Below are 12,076 nucleotides of genomic sequence, written 5' to 3'. Positions count from 1 at the left end.
ATTTTGCTACTATTTTCACTTAAATTTTTAAAGACCTACAGTGACTTCTGGATAAAGATAAGAATTTGGGAGGACAAAGGCAAAGGTTGATGGTATTTTATCAACGGTTAATTCCTAAAATATTATTTTGATCGTGACTTCAACAACTATCGAAAAAATTATGGTATGACAACTCTTATTGATATATAGATATTCTCCTACATTTTACCACAATATATATAGTTAATACATTATATTTAGGTGCTTATTGACTATCATTTACGGGACAACAGAGATGTATGCAAATGTTGAGTTATCTTTAACAAGATGTTTATTTGAGAGTCAAGTTTAATATAATAAAAATATTATTTGGGCTATGAGTATTTAGCTTTTGATTTTTTTTTGTATGAAAAAAAAATATTCAAAGTTTACCATGTGTAGCGCGGGTATTACACTAGTTTTACATAAAAATTAAATGCTAAGAGTGTTTTTACCAAAACTATTAATCTACTTTTTTAAATGAGATTAGAAATATATATATCTTTAAATTTTATAATACTCATATTTATGTTTTGATATCACAATAATTATATAAATATCATTAGTTAAAGATGTCATTAGATTGAATGAAATATATATATTTTTTATATGATAAAGCAATTACTTGATAAAATTATTATTTGTAAAAGTAATCAAATGTTCACTTAAATATTGTAAAAGTTTATTTTTCTCATATATGGATATTTTGTAGTCTATTTTATATTTCATATACTATATATTTCACCTATGTAATATTCGTAAATGTGTTTAAATTATTATTAAATTATTTAATTGTTGTCTTATCAAATTCCATAACTATAGATTAAATATAATGAATGAAATACATTTTTATTTAGTAAACAGTTATTACTTTTAAAATTACGTAACTATTGTGTAAATATAATAATTATTACAATTGTTACTTTTTATTTTGTTATTAATTTCTTAGATGTTTTGAATTAATTGCTTTTATTTTTCTTCTTAGATGTTTTGAATGATTTGCTTTCAAAATCTTTTAAAGTTGACAAATCGAATAGATAAATTTTAGGAGTCTACATGGACTCTTAACAAAATACTTTAGACTCTAGGTGTTACATAGGGAGAACACCTCCTTAGTGCTTCTTCCTCTTTATATAGATGTATAGATTATCTGCATAAGGAATTGGGCCGGGCCAGGGCCAGGGCCATACTGAATATAAGCTTCTTATATTTTGGATTTTGGACCTTCCCTGACTTGTTGGGCCTAGCCCAAAAAATTGCTACTATGCCAGGGAGGACGGTCCAACCCACGTTCAGTTAGAGAGCGGCCCACTATCCTCAACATGCAAAAGAAAGAAAGGTTAGGGCAAATGCAATGGTGAAGTGATATTGGGTTAACAAAGATGTTGTCTTTTGCTGATGTGGCTGTATTGTAAAATGTGTTTTGCTTATGTGGCTGTATTGGGATAAGTGTTTTGCTGATGTGGATGTATTGATATTTAATGTTTTGGTGTAGTTTTGTTGTGGATAATATGGAGGAATGGAATGTTGTTGGGTTGGGTGGAAAGAGAAAGTGTGTGGGAAGAAAAAGTGTATAGAAATTTGTGTTTTGCTGATGTGGCTGTATTAGAATACGTGTTTGACTTGACTTTTTGTGTAGTAGAGGTGGGACCGGACCAACAAAAATGTTGGCCCAGTAAATTGCTTCTTATTGCATTTGCCCTTATCGTTTGATCTCGTTGGGAAGACGAAAAGCGATTCTGCGGATTTACCATGTACACTGGCTTGGTATGAAGCTTTAGGGGAGTAGAGAAAGACAATCGTGCTATTCGATTACTCTTCTCCGTTGCAGGAACCCGTCAATGGCTCAGATTCCTAATTTAGATAATTCTCCTCTCAATCTCAAAGCCCTCAGGCACGTACACCGTCTTCTCTGCCTTACTGTTTACATTGCAACCATAGGTCCATAACTGACCATGCATGATTATAAGAGATTTTGTTCACAGGGATCAGTCTCAGAAGCATGACAAATACTACGGATTCTTATAAATAAATAATAAGAGTTGAGGACATGAATGCAGGTTTTGGACATTGACAATGAAATATTAGACATCGACAGACATGTCAACTCGTTGAAGGAGCTCTAATATGCTTCCAGCTTTTCTTTTAGCTCTATCAGTGCCACTTTCTGACAGTTCTTTCAGTGCCTCTTCTGCACTAAGCTCCCTAGCTATTGTCAGCTGCTGCAGGTCACCTGTGCAGAGTGACCATAGTACAGATGCAGCATTCTCCCTATTGCGTGGGGAACCGGTCCGTATGAAATCCATTAAGACGGGAACTGGGCCAGCCTGACCAATTGCACTCTTCCCTTCTTGATGGCTTGCAAGAATGGCAAGAAGTGCCAATGCTTCATCTACCATTCCACCTCCAGCGTCCTTCACCAAACTCATTAGGGGACGTACAATGCCAGCCTTAACAGCCCTTGCCTTGTTTCCCTGATAGATTGAAAGATTAAAGATAGCAGTGGCAGCGTCTTTCTTTCCTCTTGGAGTCCCCTCACAAAGCAATTTTATAAGAGCCGGAATTGCTCCAGCAGCTCCAATTGCCACCTTGTTCTCATCCACAACAGATAAACTGAAAAGCGCTGCAGCTGCGTTTTCTCTTGCCTCCATGCTGCCATTTTTCAACACATCTACAATGTCAGGTATTGCTCCTGCAATTACAATAGTTGCCTTGTTACTGTCGTTTATAGAAAGGTTGAGAAGCGCTGTCACAGCATGCTCCTGGGTCCGAGGATCAGTGGACGACAATAGCTCTACGAGAAGTGGGATGGCTCCTGCCTCGGCAATGCATATTCTATTGTCTGCATTTCTCTTTGCCAGCAATCGTAACTCGCCGGCAGCAGCTCTTTGTTCCTCTGTAGCTCCATTCACTAGTTTTTCCATTAAGGCAACAATAGCAGGCCGGTCGCAGTCTGAGAAATGGCCTCCAGCTTTTTTACGTATACCGGTTTCATGGTTCTTGGGTAGCTCAATGCCATTGCTCTCGCACCACAAAGCAATCAAACTCTTCAAGACATAGTTAGGTGTCAGGGCAGTGTGTAACAGCGTCTGCTGTGTTTTGGGACAGGTCTTGTGTCCGGCATCCAGCCATTTCTGAATGCAAGATCTTTCAAACGTCTGCAAAAGGATATTAAGAACATTGATGCATAACGGCCACCAGCACGAATTAATAACTATGAATTGGGAAACCAAACGGAAGTTTACCTGTCCAGTGGAGACAATGACAGGATCTTTCATCAGTTCAAGAGATATAGGACACTGAAAATCATCCGGAATAAGAGGAGATCTGTGTTTAACTGAGCCCTTTTCACATTCGGAGATGTCAGCTATAGGGTAATTCATTTGAACATAATCCTTTAGCTTCTTAAGAAGGGATGACATGTTCTCAATAAAATCCCCAGGTTCTCCACCACTTGAGATAACCAATTCATGGAAAGCAATCGATTCTTTCTTTAGATCATTGATGGTCTTAAGTTGCAGCTTTTCTGAAAGTCTTTTTAGTAGTGCAGGTTCAGGGTCCTTCTCTTTCTGCGCCACAAATAAATCTTGTTCAAATAGTAAATCAGGGGAGTCCAGTCTTTCCTTTGCTCTTCTGAATTGAGCATGCACAAGTTCAATCTGATAATTCAAAGAAACACCGACTGTTATTGCGTAGAAACTCCACACAGATATCTGTCTACACATATATTCTCTAAGAGAACTAAAATGCAAATGAAATATTGACAGATTTCCTAGGCAACGTGCCAACATCAATCAAGATGTCGAAGGACCTGTTCTCGAGCCTCCTCTGCTATATCAAGGTTATCGTAAGGAATTTCATTCAATGCTGCCTCAATCTGTGCCGTAATGTGGTGGAATTGATCTGTAATGATGTCCCTCTGCAGTGCCTGCAACATCATAAACATTGATTAAATCTGTCCCAACAAACATAATCACTCAATGAATTCCCAAAACAGTCAATTAATAACCTCTGATATTCAGAATCAGTAATTCGACAAATGATTAAAAAATGAAAATACTAGCATAAGCCAGTGTCGGCAATTTTAATAGCATGGATTTTTTATGACTAGTTTCATTTGCACTTTTCTTCCCTGGCACAGACCTTTCTTTAGACCAGTTCATTTACATTTATTACAACCCATCCTTTTACTACTCGAAGGATAAAATATATTTGAGAAAATATGAGGGGCATATCTCCTGCAAATGGGCGACACTTGACTATCGAATAAAAAAAATTTCTTTCCAAGAGGAGCTAAGGTGGAGAAATGAAATTTAACAATAGACTAAATACAAGCAAGGGTTTGCTGTAACTTCAATAAGCTCAGTATATATGCTTTATGAGTTACAGCCACAGAAACGTCTGATCTAAGAAGAAAAGGCAAACTGCACCACCATTCACCTCAAAAGATTCCAAATTCTTTATGAAATTGTAAAACCGTGTGAGAGAGATACCGAACTTGTGAATTTCACCCTTATGAGATGCGAGTGGTTTGTGTTGATATTTATAATCAGTATGTATAATTGTACTAATTACAATCTGAGGTAACACAAAGTTTTAATAGCATAGCATTTATATCATGAGCAGGTTTTATCACCATCATGTTTACATTTTCTTTATCCTGGATAACTGATGTTGGAGATAATGGGCTTGCTAAAGATGTCAGAAACTTGATCTTTACTAGAAACTAAAATCAACTTGATAAGGAGTAATAGGTCAAACGAGTAAGGCTTTGAGTTCCAAGCAAGTAATCATAAATTCATCCCAGAACGTCTGAGATAGACAATTGATCTCAATAAAAGTGCACTCAACATATAAACCATCAAAAAAATGGAGGCAATATAACTAGGATTCTCGACTGCTAAAACTCTAATAACAGACAGAACACAGAGAGTAAGAGGCAGCAAGAATGCTGGCTCTATTTTTCTAATACATCATGTAATAAGACCATAAATGCAGCACACATAATGATGCATTCAACCCTTGTAGTTCATATAAGACGGCCAAGACCTAAAGAACCGAGGAAACATTTTAACATTTCTATACTCATAGAAGTGGAGCATACAAAACAAATGGTAAATTTCCAAAATTTTTTTAATATGATTTCAACTTGCAGCCTCTTAGGGTATTTTCAAGCTAGAGTTCTGCAAATTGGAAAGAGGAAGAAGTTCCAAGACCACATTTTTAAAAAATTTCTTCTCTCAAAGAAACAAACAAAGATTTCTTCTCTAATGTATATCTGGATCAAATTGACTACATAGAGAAATAATCGCAATAACTGCGATGATACTAAAAGGTCAATAGACTGATCAGAAGACAATCACATGGAGTAAGTAGGGCAAAGTCTAGCAGATGGTAAGAGAAAAACCACAGAAAATAAAAACCCAAATATTACTTTCAGTTCTCACCAACCAAAAAGATAATTGAAAGCAATCGATACCTGATACACCTTGCTTCCATCGATGACCCACTTCAGGTGTTTCATGGCAGAATCCAATGCAACTCTAAGCGCCTCAAGTGCTCGAATATCTTCATCTTTGAGAGCTCCATAATTGTCCTTCAACTCCTCAAACAGAGGGCTCAATAGCTTGATTCTTCGGACAAAATTCCCATGCATCTTCTTGCAAACTCCTCTGCACTCCGTTAACCCAAAAATATCCTTCATCAAGTCCAGGAGTTGATTGATCAACTCGGTGGTTGAATCCTCCGTTAAACTCATGTCGGTCAACCAAACTTCAGCCATAAAACCAAAGCCAAAAGAGGAGACTTGAATGTTAGAAGATGAGATTTTGGGATAATAAGAGAGACCCAGATGAGGAAATCGAGTGAATTGAAATGGGTTTTTTTATGAATCAGTGGAAAACGGCATGATCCATGGAAGCATCGAAGAAGTGGACCATGGGTAGAAACTAGAAATATAGAGAGAAAAAATGGGGTTTTAAGACTAATGCCAAAAAAAAATGAAAGTCTAAGAACTAAATTTAAGGATTTATTAGTAATAATTTGAGTTGTAATAAAATGATCTCCGTTGTTTGTTTGTAACCGTTGAAACAGTAGGAATAGATGAGATCATTTGTGACAAAATTATTGCCTTTCTTGTGCCTAAATTGTCATTGTATTTCTTAATTTATTAAAATTTTATTTTTCTTATCCTAATAAAATTATTTTGGAGCCTCCTTAAGAAGAGATCATGTGCATGACTCACGACCAATTCAATTTGTATGTGGAGAAGCAAACTAGGCAAAGTTGGGGGGGATTGGACGTACAAAATAATGTATTTGTGAATTCAGATTTATTTCCTTTGTATTTGCCAGTGACATCATGTGCATGACTCACGACCAATTCAATTTGTATGTGGAGAAGCAAACTAGGCAAAGTTGGCGGGGATTGGACGTACAAAATAATGTATTTGTGAATTCACATTTATTTCCTTTGTATTTGCTTTCAGCACTGGCAAGTGGCAGGTTCGGTGGGTGTTTAATAACCTTGTTTTGGAGGAATCCAGTGCATGAGAAGGATCGGGAAGTTGATATTGTTGGAGGGGGAGGCAAGTTTACAATGGTCAAGGCCAGTTATCACAATGCTGCTAATACTGACCAATTGTGGCTAACCTGAAAGATCAGTACAGCACCTGTACAATGGTTCCGTCACAGAGAATAAGACCATGCAAATTCCTCTATCAAATAAGATATTCTGCCATGGATTTCACGGCAAGACGTAGTCCGAAGCCAAATGATTCAGAGGAGTTAAATATGGCTCCTTACATTACATGATTGTCTCTTTAGGACAGCAAGCCCCACTAGCTGAGTTGGAATTGTTATATCCGCACTTGCACTTTCCAAATCAAACCAGATTACAAACAGATCAGTGATACAAGGATGAAACTTAATATACACAAACTTGAGACTGAAATCATATTCTCATAACATTACAAGTTGTATAATTGACGAGGCTATGCGGTCACGAAGACGAAGAGGAGGGGCGGGGAAGTCGCTTGCCGATTTCCTGGTAAAAGTGCAAAATTGTCAGGTTGCAACTTGTGCTAACTTAAAATCAATAATATATACGATTAATGCACACTAAGCATGACCGCTCCCAACTTTCTAGTCCCTTCCCAGCAGCTCGTCCTCTCCAAAAAACACACAAAACAGTAAATGGAACAAAAAAGGAGGGGGGAGGGAGGCAATAGCAAGTGCCAGATAGGGGGTTGCAGATTTCAAACTCATTGTACATTTCCAAAATTAATGGATTGACAAAAAGTACTGAACTTAAGGTTCAAATATTTGGGATTTGGGAAACTAAGCGGATATTATTATGATCTACCAACAAGCAGGATGATACTTAACTCTGCTATTCACATCTTGTACAGCATAAATCGAAACCTTCAAAAACATTTTTAAAGACAGAGAGCAACCGGAAAACAATAAAATAAATGACTAACAAGAGAACAAGTCACAAGAATCAAACATTGACATTATTTCTAGAGAAGAGTAAGTATACACTGAAGAGGGAGATTGTCTGTCTCTCTACTACAGCTTGATTGCAAGTTTCTTTTTATATCTGTGTTCCCCTATCCTTTATATAGACCTTAAAATCCTGGGAGTTTTTCAATAGACCAGATGTAAAGTGGAACACCACATACAACCTTTTTTTTATAAGGAGTAACATTGTAACTTTACCCTCCAATGAATGACTCACTAAGAAATTTAAGGATAAGCCTTACTACCAACGACTTCCCTAATATATAACATTACTAAAGTTTAGCAGAAATTAGTTCAAAGAAAACCAGATTCTACAAGAAAGCCTTAGCCATAAATACCTCAAACAGCTGGTTTATATTATCAGCTGTCTTCGCAGATGTCTCAATAAAGAACATCCCCTGCTTCTCTGCATACTCAAGGCCATCCTTCAAGCCAAAAAAAAAACACGTCATAAAAATTTTCCAATACATAGAGAAGCTAATTTCAGTAAGTAGAGACCCCTGCACTCACTTGAGCAGGCACTTCTCGTTTCTCATGAAGATCAGCCTTGTTACCAACTAAAGCCATGACTATATCAGCGCTCCCATGTTTCTGTAGCTCCTGTTATACTCTAACAAGTTAACAACCATAGAAGGAGTGGGGAAAAAACAAAAAACAGCAGCAGTTACACACATCTACAAGTCCATCTATGATCAGGGTGGTTAATATCTAAGTTTCAGAAATAACCATGCATTTCCTAATTTCCAAAGCATTCTATAGTGGTAAATGTAACATTTCTCATAGATGAAGATCAATAATAAAAAATGTCATAAGAAGAATCAAAATAAAAATGAAATGAGCTAAAGAAACAGGGGAAAAAGAAAGAGAAACATCCTATGCTATAACAATCCCAGAAAAATTCTCTCTGTCAACTTCAAATTTCATGCTGACTTCCTTCTCTCCATCTCAGAATGCTCCAATCCTGTATAAAACCTCGTGTATATTCAACTAATGATGAAGCAACGAGTCAATGTTTTAACTGCTAAAACCCAACTTACAAGGTCTACCAGCCTCCCTGCATGAATCACTAATCTGATGCCCTTTATATTCAGTCAATCACCCAACAAAATGGTTTCTTTGGGCTCAATTTTGCATTTAAAACTCATTCATAAAATTAAGCCATTCACTAAGATACGTATAAAAAACGGACAAAAATATTGTGAAGCTTCCCAATAACTTCAACCAAATTCTTCTATTATAAATGAAGATAAGACAAGTTCTCAAGCACCACGAAATTCTGATTTCCACACTGGACTATATATGATGACAATTCCTTAAAACTTGTCAGTTATAATGATTTGGACCTTAGTTTCATAACCTCTGACCATTTCTAAAAAAAATTTAAGAAAAATACAAACGGAAGAAAAACAGAGCAAATAAGGAATTGGGGGATTAGCTATCCATGCACCTTAACCCAATACTGTGCTTTATTGAATGAATCCGGATTTGTAATATCATAGACAATAACTGCAACCGCAGCACCTCGATAGTATAGTGGTGCCAATGCAGCATACCTGAATGAGGCAGAATAAAGAATTAAAATTCTCCAGCAAATACTCGTATTAGTAGAAGAAGTGAAAGGCCCCAATGATAAGAAACCGTGATCAAAAGGAGAATGAATATCTTCTACTGAAATCCGCAGCAAGGATCATGTGGTTATGAGGTCTTTTTTTTTTTTTTGTGCATGACTTTTTTTTTGGCAAGTATGTGTCCATGTGCATGCTTTAGGGGTTGCTACATAAGATATCCAATGATACCTCTCTTGGCCAGCAGTGTCCCATATCTCAAACTTAACCGTTGTAGAATCTTGTAAAGCAATTGTTTGTGACAAGAATGACGCTCCAACTGTTACCTGAAATCACAGATACCAACAAACATGAGGGAACTTATCAGGGATAGCTTATAAGTATTTTAAAATCCTCTTTCAAACATCATAACTTTCCAAATCTTACTCAGGTGAATTACCAACCATCATATCCTGATTACTGATTAGTAAATAGAAACGATGCATTGCTTACCTTGGATGTTGGATCGAACTGTCCACGAACAAAACGGAGTACAATACAGCTTTTCCCAACACCAGAATCACCTAACAAAACAAGCTGCAAACAGCAACAAAGGGAAGGTGAGTTGGAACTGTTAAAAAAGGTAGAACAGTTCATTGCTGTTATTACCATGTGTATAATGTTTTATTAAAGGGGAAAGTTTTCGGAAGGGCGAATACGCTCTCCTTCTCAAGTAATTTCTGCACATGCAAGGCATCAAGGACTCACCATTTCAAGGCATAAAACAACACCAAATCAGACAACAACTCTTTTGCATCCCTTCCCCAAACCAAATGAAAGGAAAACCAATCTCTACCATCTTAACAAATCTTCATCCACAGTTCAAACCAAAAATGTCTCTTTTAACCCATCCATAATATAGTATTTTTGCTACAATCATTTATGTCTGCTAAGCATTTCTGTTGATAGAAAATCATTGTAACATCCAAACTGAGCCTTGTTGAGAAAGAGGAGTATCAAGCCTGAGCACTAACTCTTTGTGCGGTTTCACATTATCCTAGCTCACCAATTTATGTCAACCTATCACCCCATAAGGTTTCTTTGAATCTCATCTGATCTAGGACAACTTTATAGAGAAAATATAAGGAATGATTTTGTAATAATTTTATTTTACAGAGAAACTTAAATGAATCAATTGCTTTCCCCGATAACCAGAAGCCAGATAAGTCCATTCCCAACTACTTAAGCTTGAACACACTTGGATACCCTATAACAAGCAAAAAGAGTTACCTAATGACTGTTCAAGCCCCAACCATACAATTCATACCTATCAACAATGTAACGAAACCTTAGATTGAATCTTTTATACATTTAGACTCTAGTTATCAATCACATTCAGATGCAACAAGACATATGCTTTTGTCAGTTGTTCATAATGAGCCACCACACAAATGAAACGTGTGTCATAAGAATAAGATACATATACATCATTCATAGTTTCATACAAATTGAAAATAAAAAATTACGCAAAAGAAAGGTAAAATATATGATGATAGGGAGATTAAACATTTGCAAACTCGCTACCATGCCCATAACAAGGCTGGTCTGAAATATTTACTCCTTCATATAAACTAAAAAAGACACTATGAGTTCTACAATGGGCACCTACATCAACTCTAAAGTTTTGACAACACCTCCATGTTTCTTAGTCTTCGAATTTGATTTCTACTTGTTTTCTGCATTGACGCATTTGTTGCAACTTGAACTGAGATTAAAATAAGAGGTCCGCATTCAGACTATTAAATAAGGAAATTTCCATCAAAGACATTGACAGTTATCAAATTGACAAAAATCTCAAGAGAATCGTCAGTGTGTTTATTAGTTCCCCCACTGATCCTGATGTCACAAGTGAACCCATCCCAGAAAACTCCAACCCAATTTAACCAATACCATTATCAGGTGGGTACATGTCAAATAACAAAAATTCAATATCAAGCATAAAATCTGCTAAAGGAGCATTGAAGTCTCGAGATGAATACGAGAGCCTTAACACCCTCGACATATGAACTAATTATGGCAATGATAAGGCCAAGATTTACCTTAACACGTAGATTTTTCGCATCTGGCACCCCACCACTCTCTGAACTGTTAAGGCCCCCCAACCGCCCAGAACTCCTACCTACAACAATGAATAACCAAATAAAGTAACATATCATTCAATCAATAAAATTTAGCTTCGATTCAATCGAGAACCCAAATCAGAACCACCAATTACCAAACAAAACTCTACAATTCCGTCGATTTCGACATGAATTTTGAAATTAGAGCATTAAATAGCTCGATCAAAACTATATCGATATTCACTTAAACCCTAAAAGCTCCAATGATCTTTTATTTTAAAAGGTGAGGATAAGGGTTTTACCTGGAAGAGAAGAGGAGCAGCCCATGGATTGCAATATTTAAATACAGCTCTGTCTTAATGTAAGTATATGTGATTATTGGGTTTGAAGGGCGAAGTCGATCAGAGCAATTTTTTGATTTCCAGAGAAAGATGGGTTTGGGTGATGAAGGTTGTTAACGACTGAGCAATTTCGAGTCTTCGATTTTCCATGCGGCCGACACACGTTTTCTCTGTCCACGCGGGTAATGTCTCTCCCGTTCTATACGAGATAAAATATTTATATGTTTGGGTTTATGTTGGATTAAATTTAAGACGTATTTAATTGATCAAATTTGAATAAAATAATTCAAACAAATAAGTTCAATAATACCTTAATTCAAATTAGGTTTCAGACAAATAATTCAGATTATCCGATTTTATATTGGATAAAAGTTTTGTGTTTAAACTTAGATTTGAGATATATAACTTATATTCAAATTTAATTTAATCTAAACCGGCCGTGTAGTCAAAATAGCACAAGAGCCGATTATTAATTGTTTATGATGAATGATGCAATGGGCTCGACTGTAAAGAGGCCTTGCGTTATTTGGGCT

The 12,076-nt window shown here is 36.3% G+C and overlaps 2 protein-coding genes across 2 annotated transcripts; both read right to left on the bottom strand.

Moving 5' to 3' along the window:
- Positions 1-2,006: 2,006 nt before the first annotated feature.
- On the bottom strand, positions 2,007-5,985 carry LOC120006358 (U-box domain-containing protein 14-like). Its single transcript, XM_038856374.1, has 4 exons — positions 5,498-5,985; positions 3,830-3,946; positions 3,264-3,677; positions 2,007-3,176 (listed from the first exon to the last, which is right to left on the bottom strand). The coding sequence occupies exons 1-4, from the start codon at positions 5,798-5,800 to the stop codon at positions 2,103-2,105; spliced, it is 1,908 nt and encodes a 635-aa protein (XP_038712302.1). The 5' UTR covers positions 5,801-5,985; the 3' UTR covers positions 2,007-2,102.
- Positions 5,986-6,714: 729 nt separating this feature from the next.
- Positions 6,715-11,737, bottom strand: LOC120004847 (ras-related protein RABF1). The gene is made up of 8 exons (XM_038854172.1): positions 11,505-11,737; positions 11,182-11,261; positions 9,596-9,679; positions 9,335-9,429; positions 8,986-9,091; positions 8,049-8,138; positions 7,877-7,963; positions 6,715-7,062 (listed from the first exon to the last, which is right to left on the bottom strand). Exons 1-8 carry the CDS (start codon positions 11,527-11,529, stop codon positions 7,018-7,020), a joined length of 612 nt encoding a protein of 203 aa, XP_038710100.1. The 5' UTR covers positions 11,530-11,737; the 3' UTR covers positions 6,715-7,017.
- Positions 11,738-12,076: the final 339 nt, after the last annotated feature.

Source organism: Tripterygium wilfordii, chromosome 9 (assembly GCF_013401445.1).
Source record: "Tripterygium wilfordii isolate XIE 37 chromosome 9, ASM1340144v1, whole genome shotgun sequence".
Taxonomy (NCBI): Eukaryota; Viridiplantae; Streptophyta; class Magnoliopsida; order Celastrales; family Celastraceae; genus Tripterygium; species Tripterygium wilfordii.
This window is presented reverse-complemented; position numbering and strand designations above follow the sequence as displayed.

Excerpts from the sequence above, each read along its gene's own strand:
- LOC120004847 (XM_038854172.1), bottom strand. The coding sequence starts at position 11,529 with ATGGGCTGCTCCTCTTCTCTTCCAG. Across the intron at positions 11,262-11,504 it reads CTGCTCCTCTTCTCTTCCAG|GTAGGAGTTCTGGGCGGTTG; the intron begins GTAAAACCCTTA and ends TCATTGTTGTAG. Across the intron at positions 8,139-8,985 it reads AAGCACAGTATTGGGTTAAG|GAGCTACAGAAACATGGGAG; the intron begins GTGCATGGATAG and ends AGAGTATAACAG.
- LOC120006358 (XM_038856374.1), bottom strand. The coding sequence starts at position 5,800 with ATGGCTGAAGTTTGGTTGACCGACATGAGTTTAACGGAGGATTCAACC. Across the intron at positions 3,947-5,497 it reads ATGGAAGCAAGGTGTATCAG|GCACTGCAGAGGGACATCAT; the intron begins GTATCGATTGCT and ends ATGATGTTGCAG. Across the intron at positions 3,177-3,263 it reads TCATTGTCTCCACTGGACAG|ACGTTTGAAAGATCTTGCAT; the intron begins GTAAACTTCCGT and ends ATCCTTTTGCAG.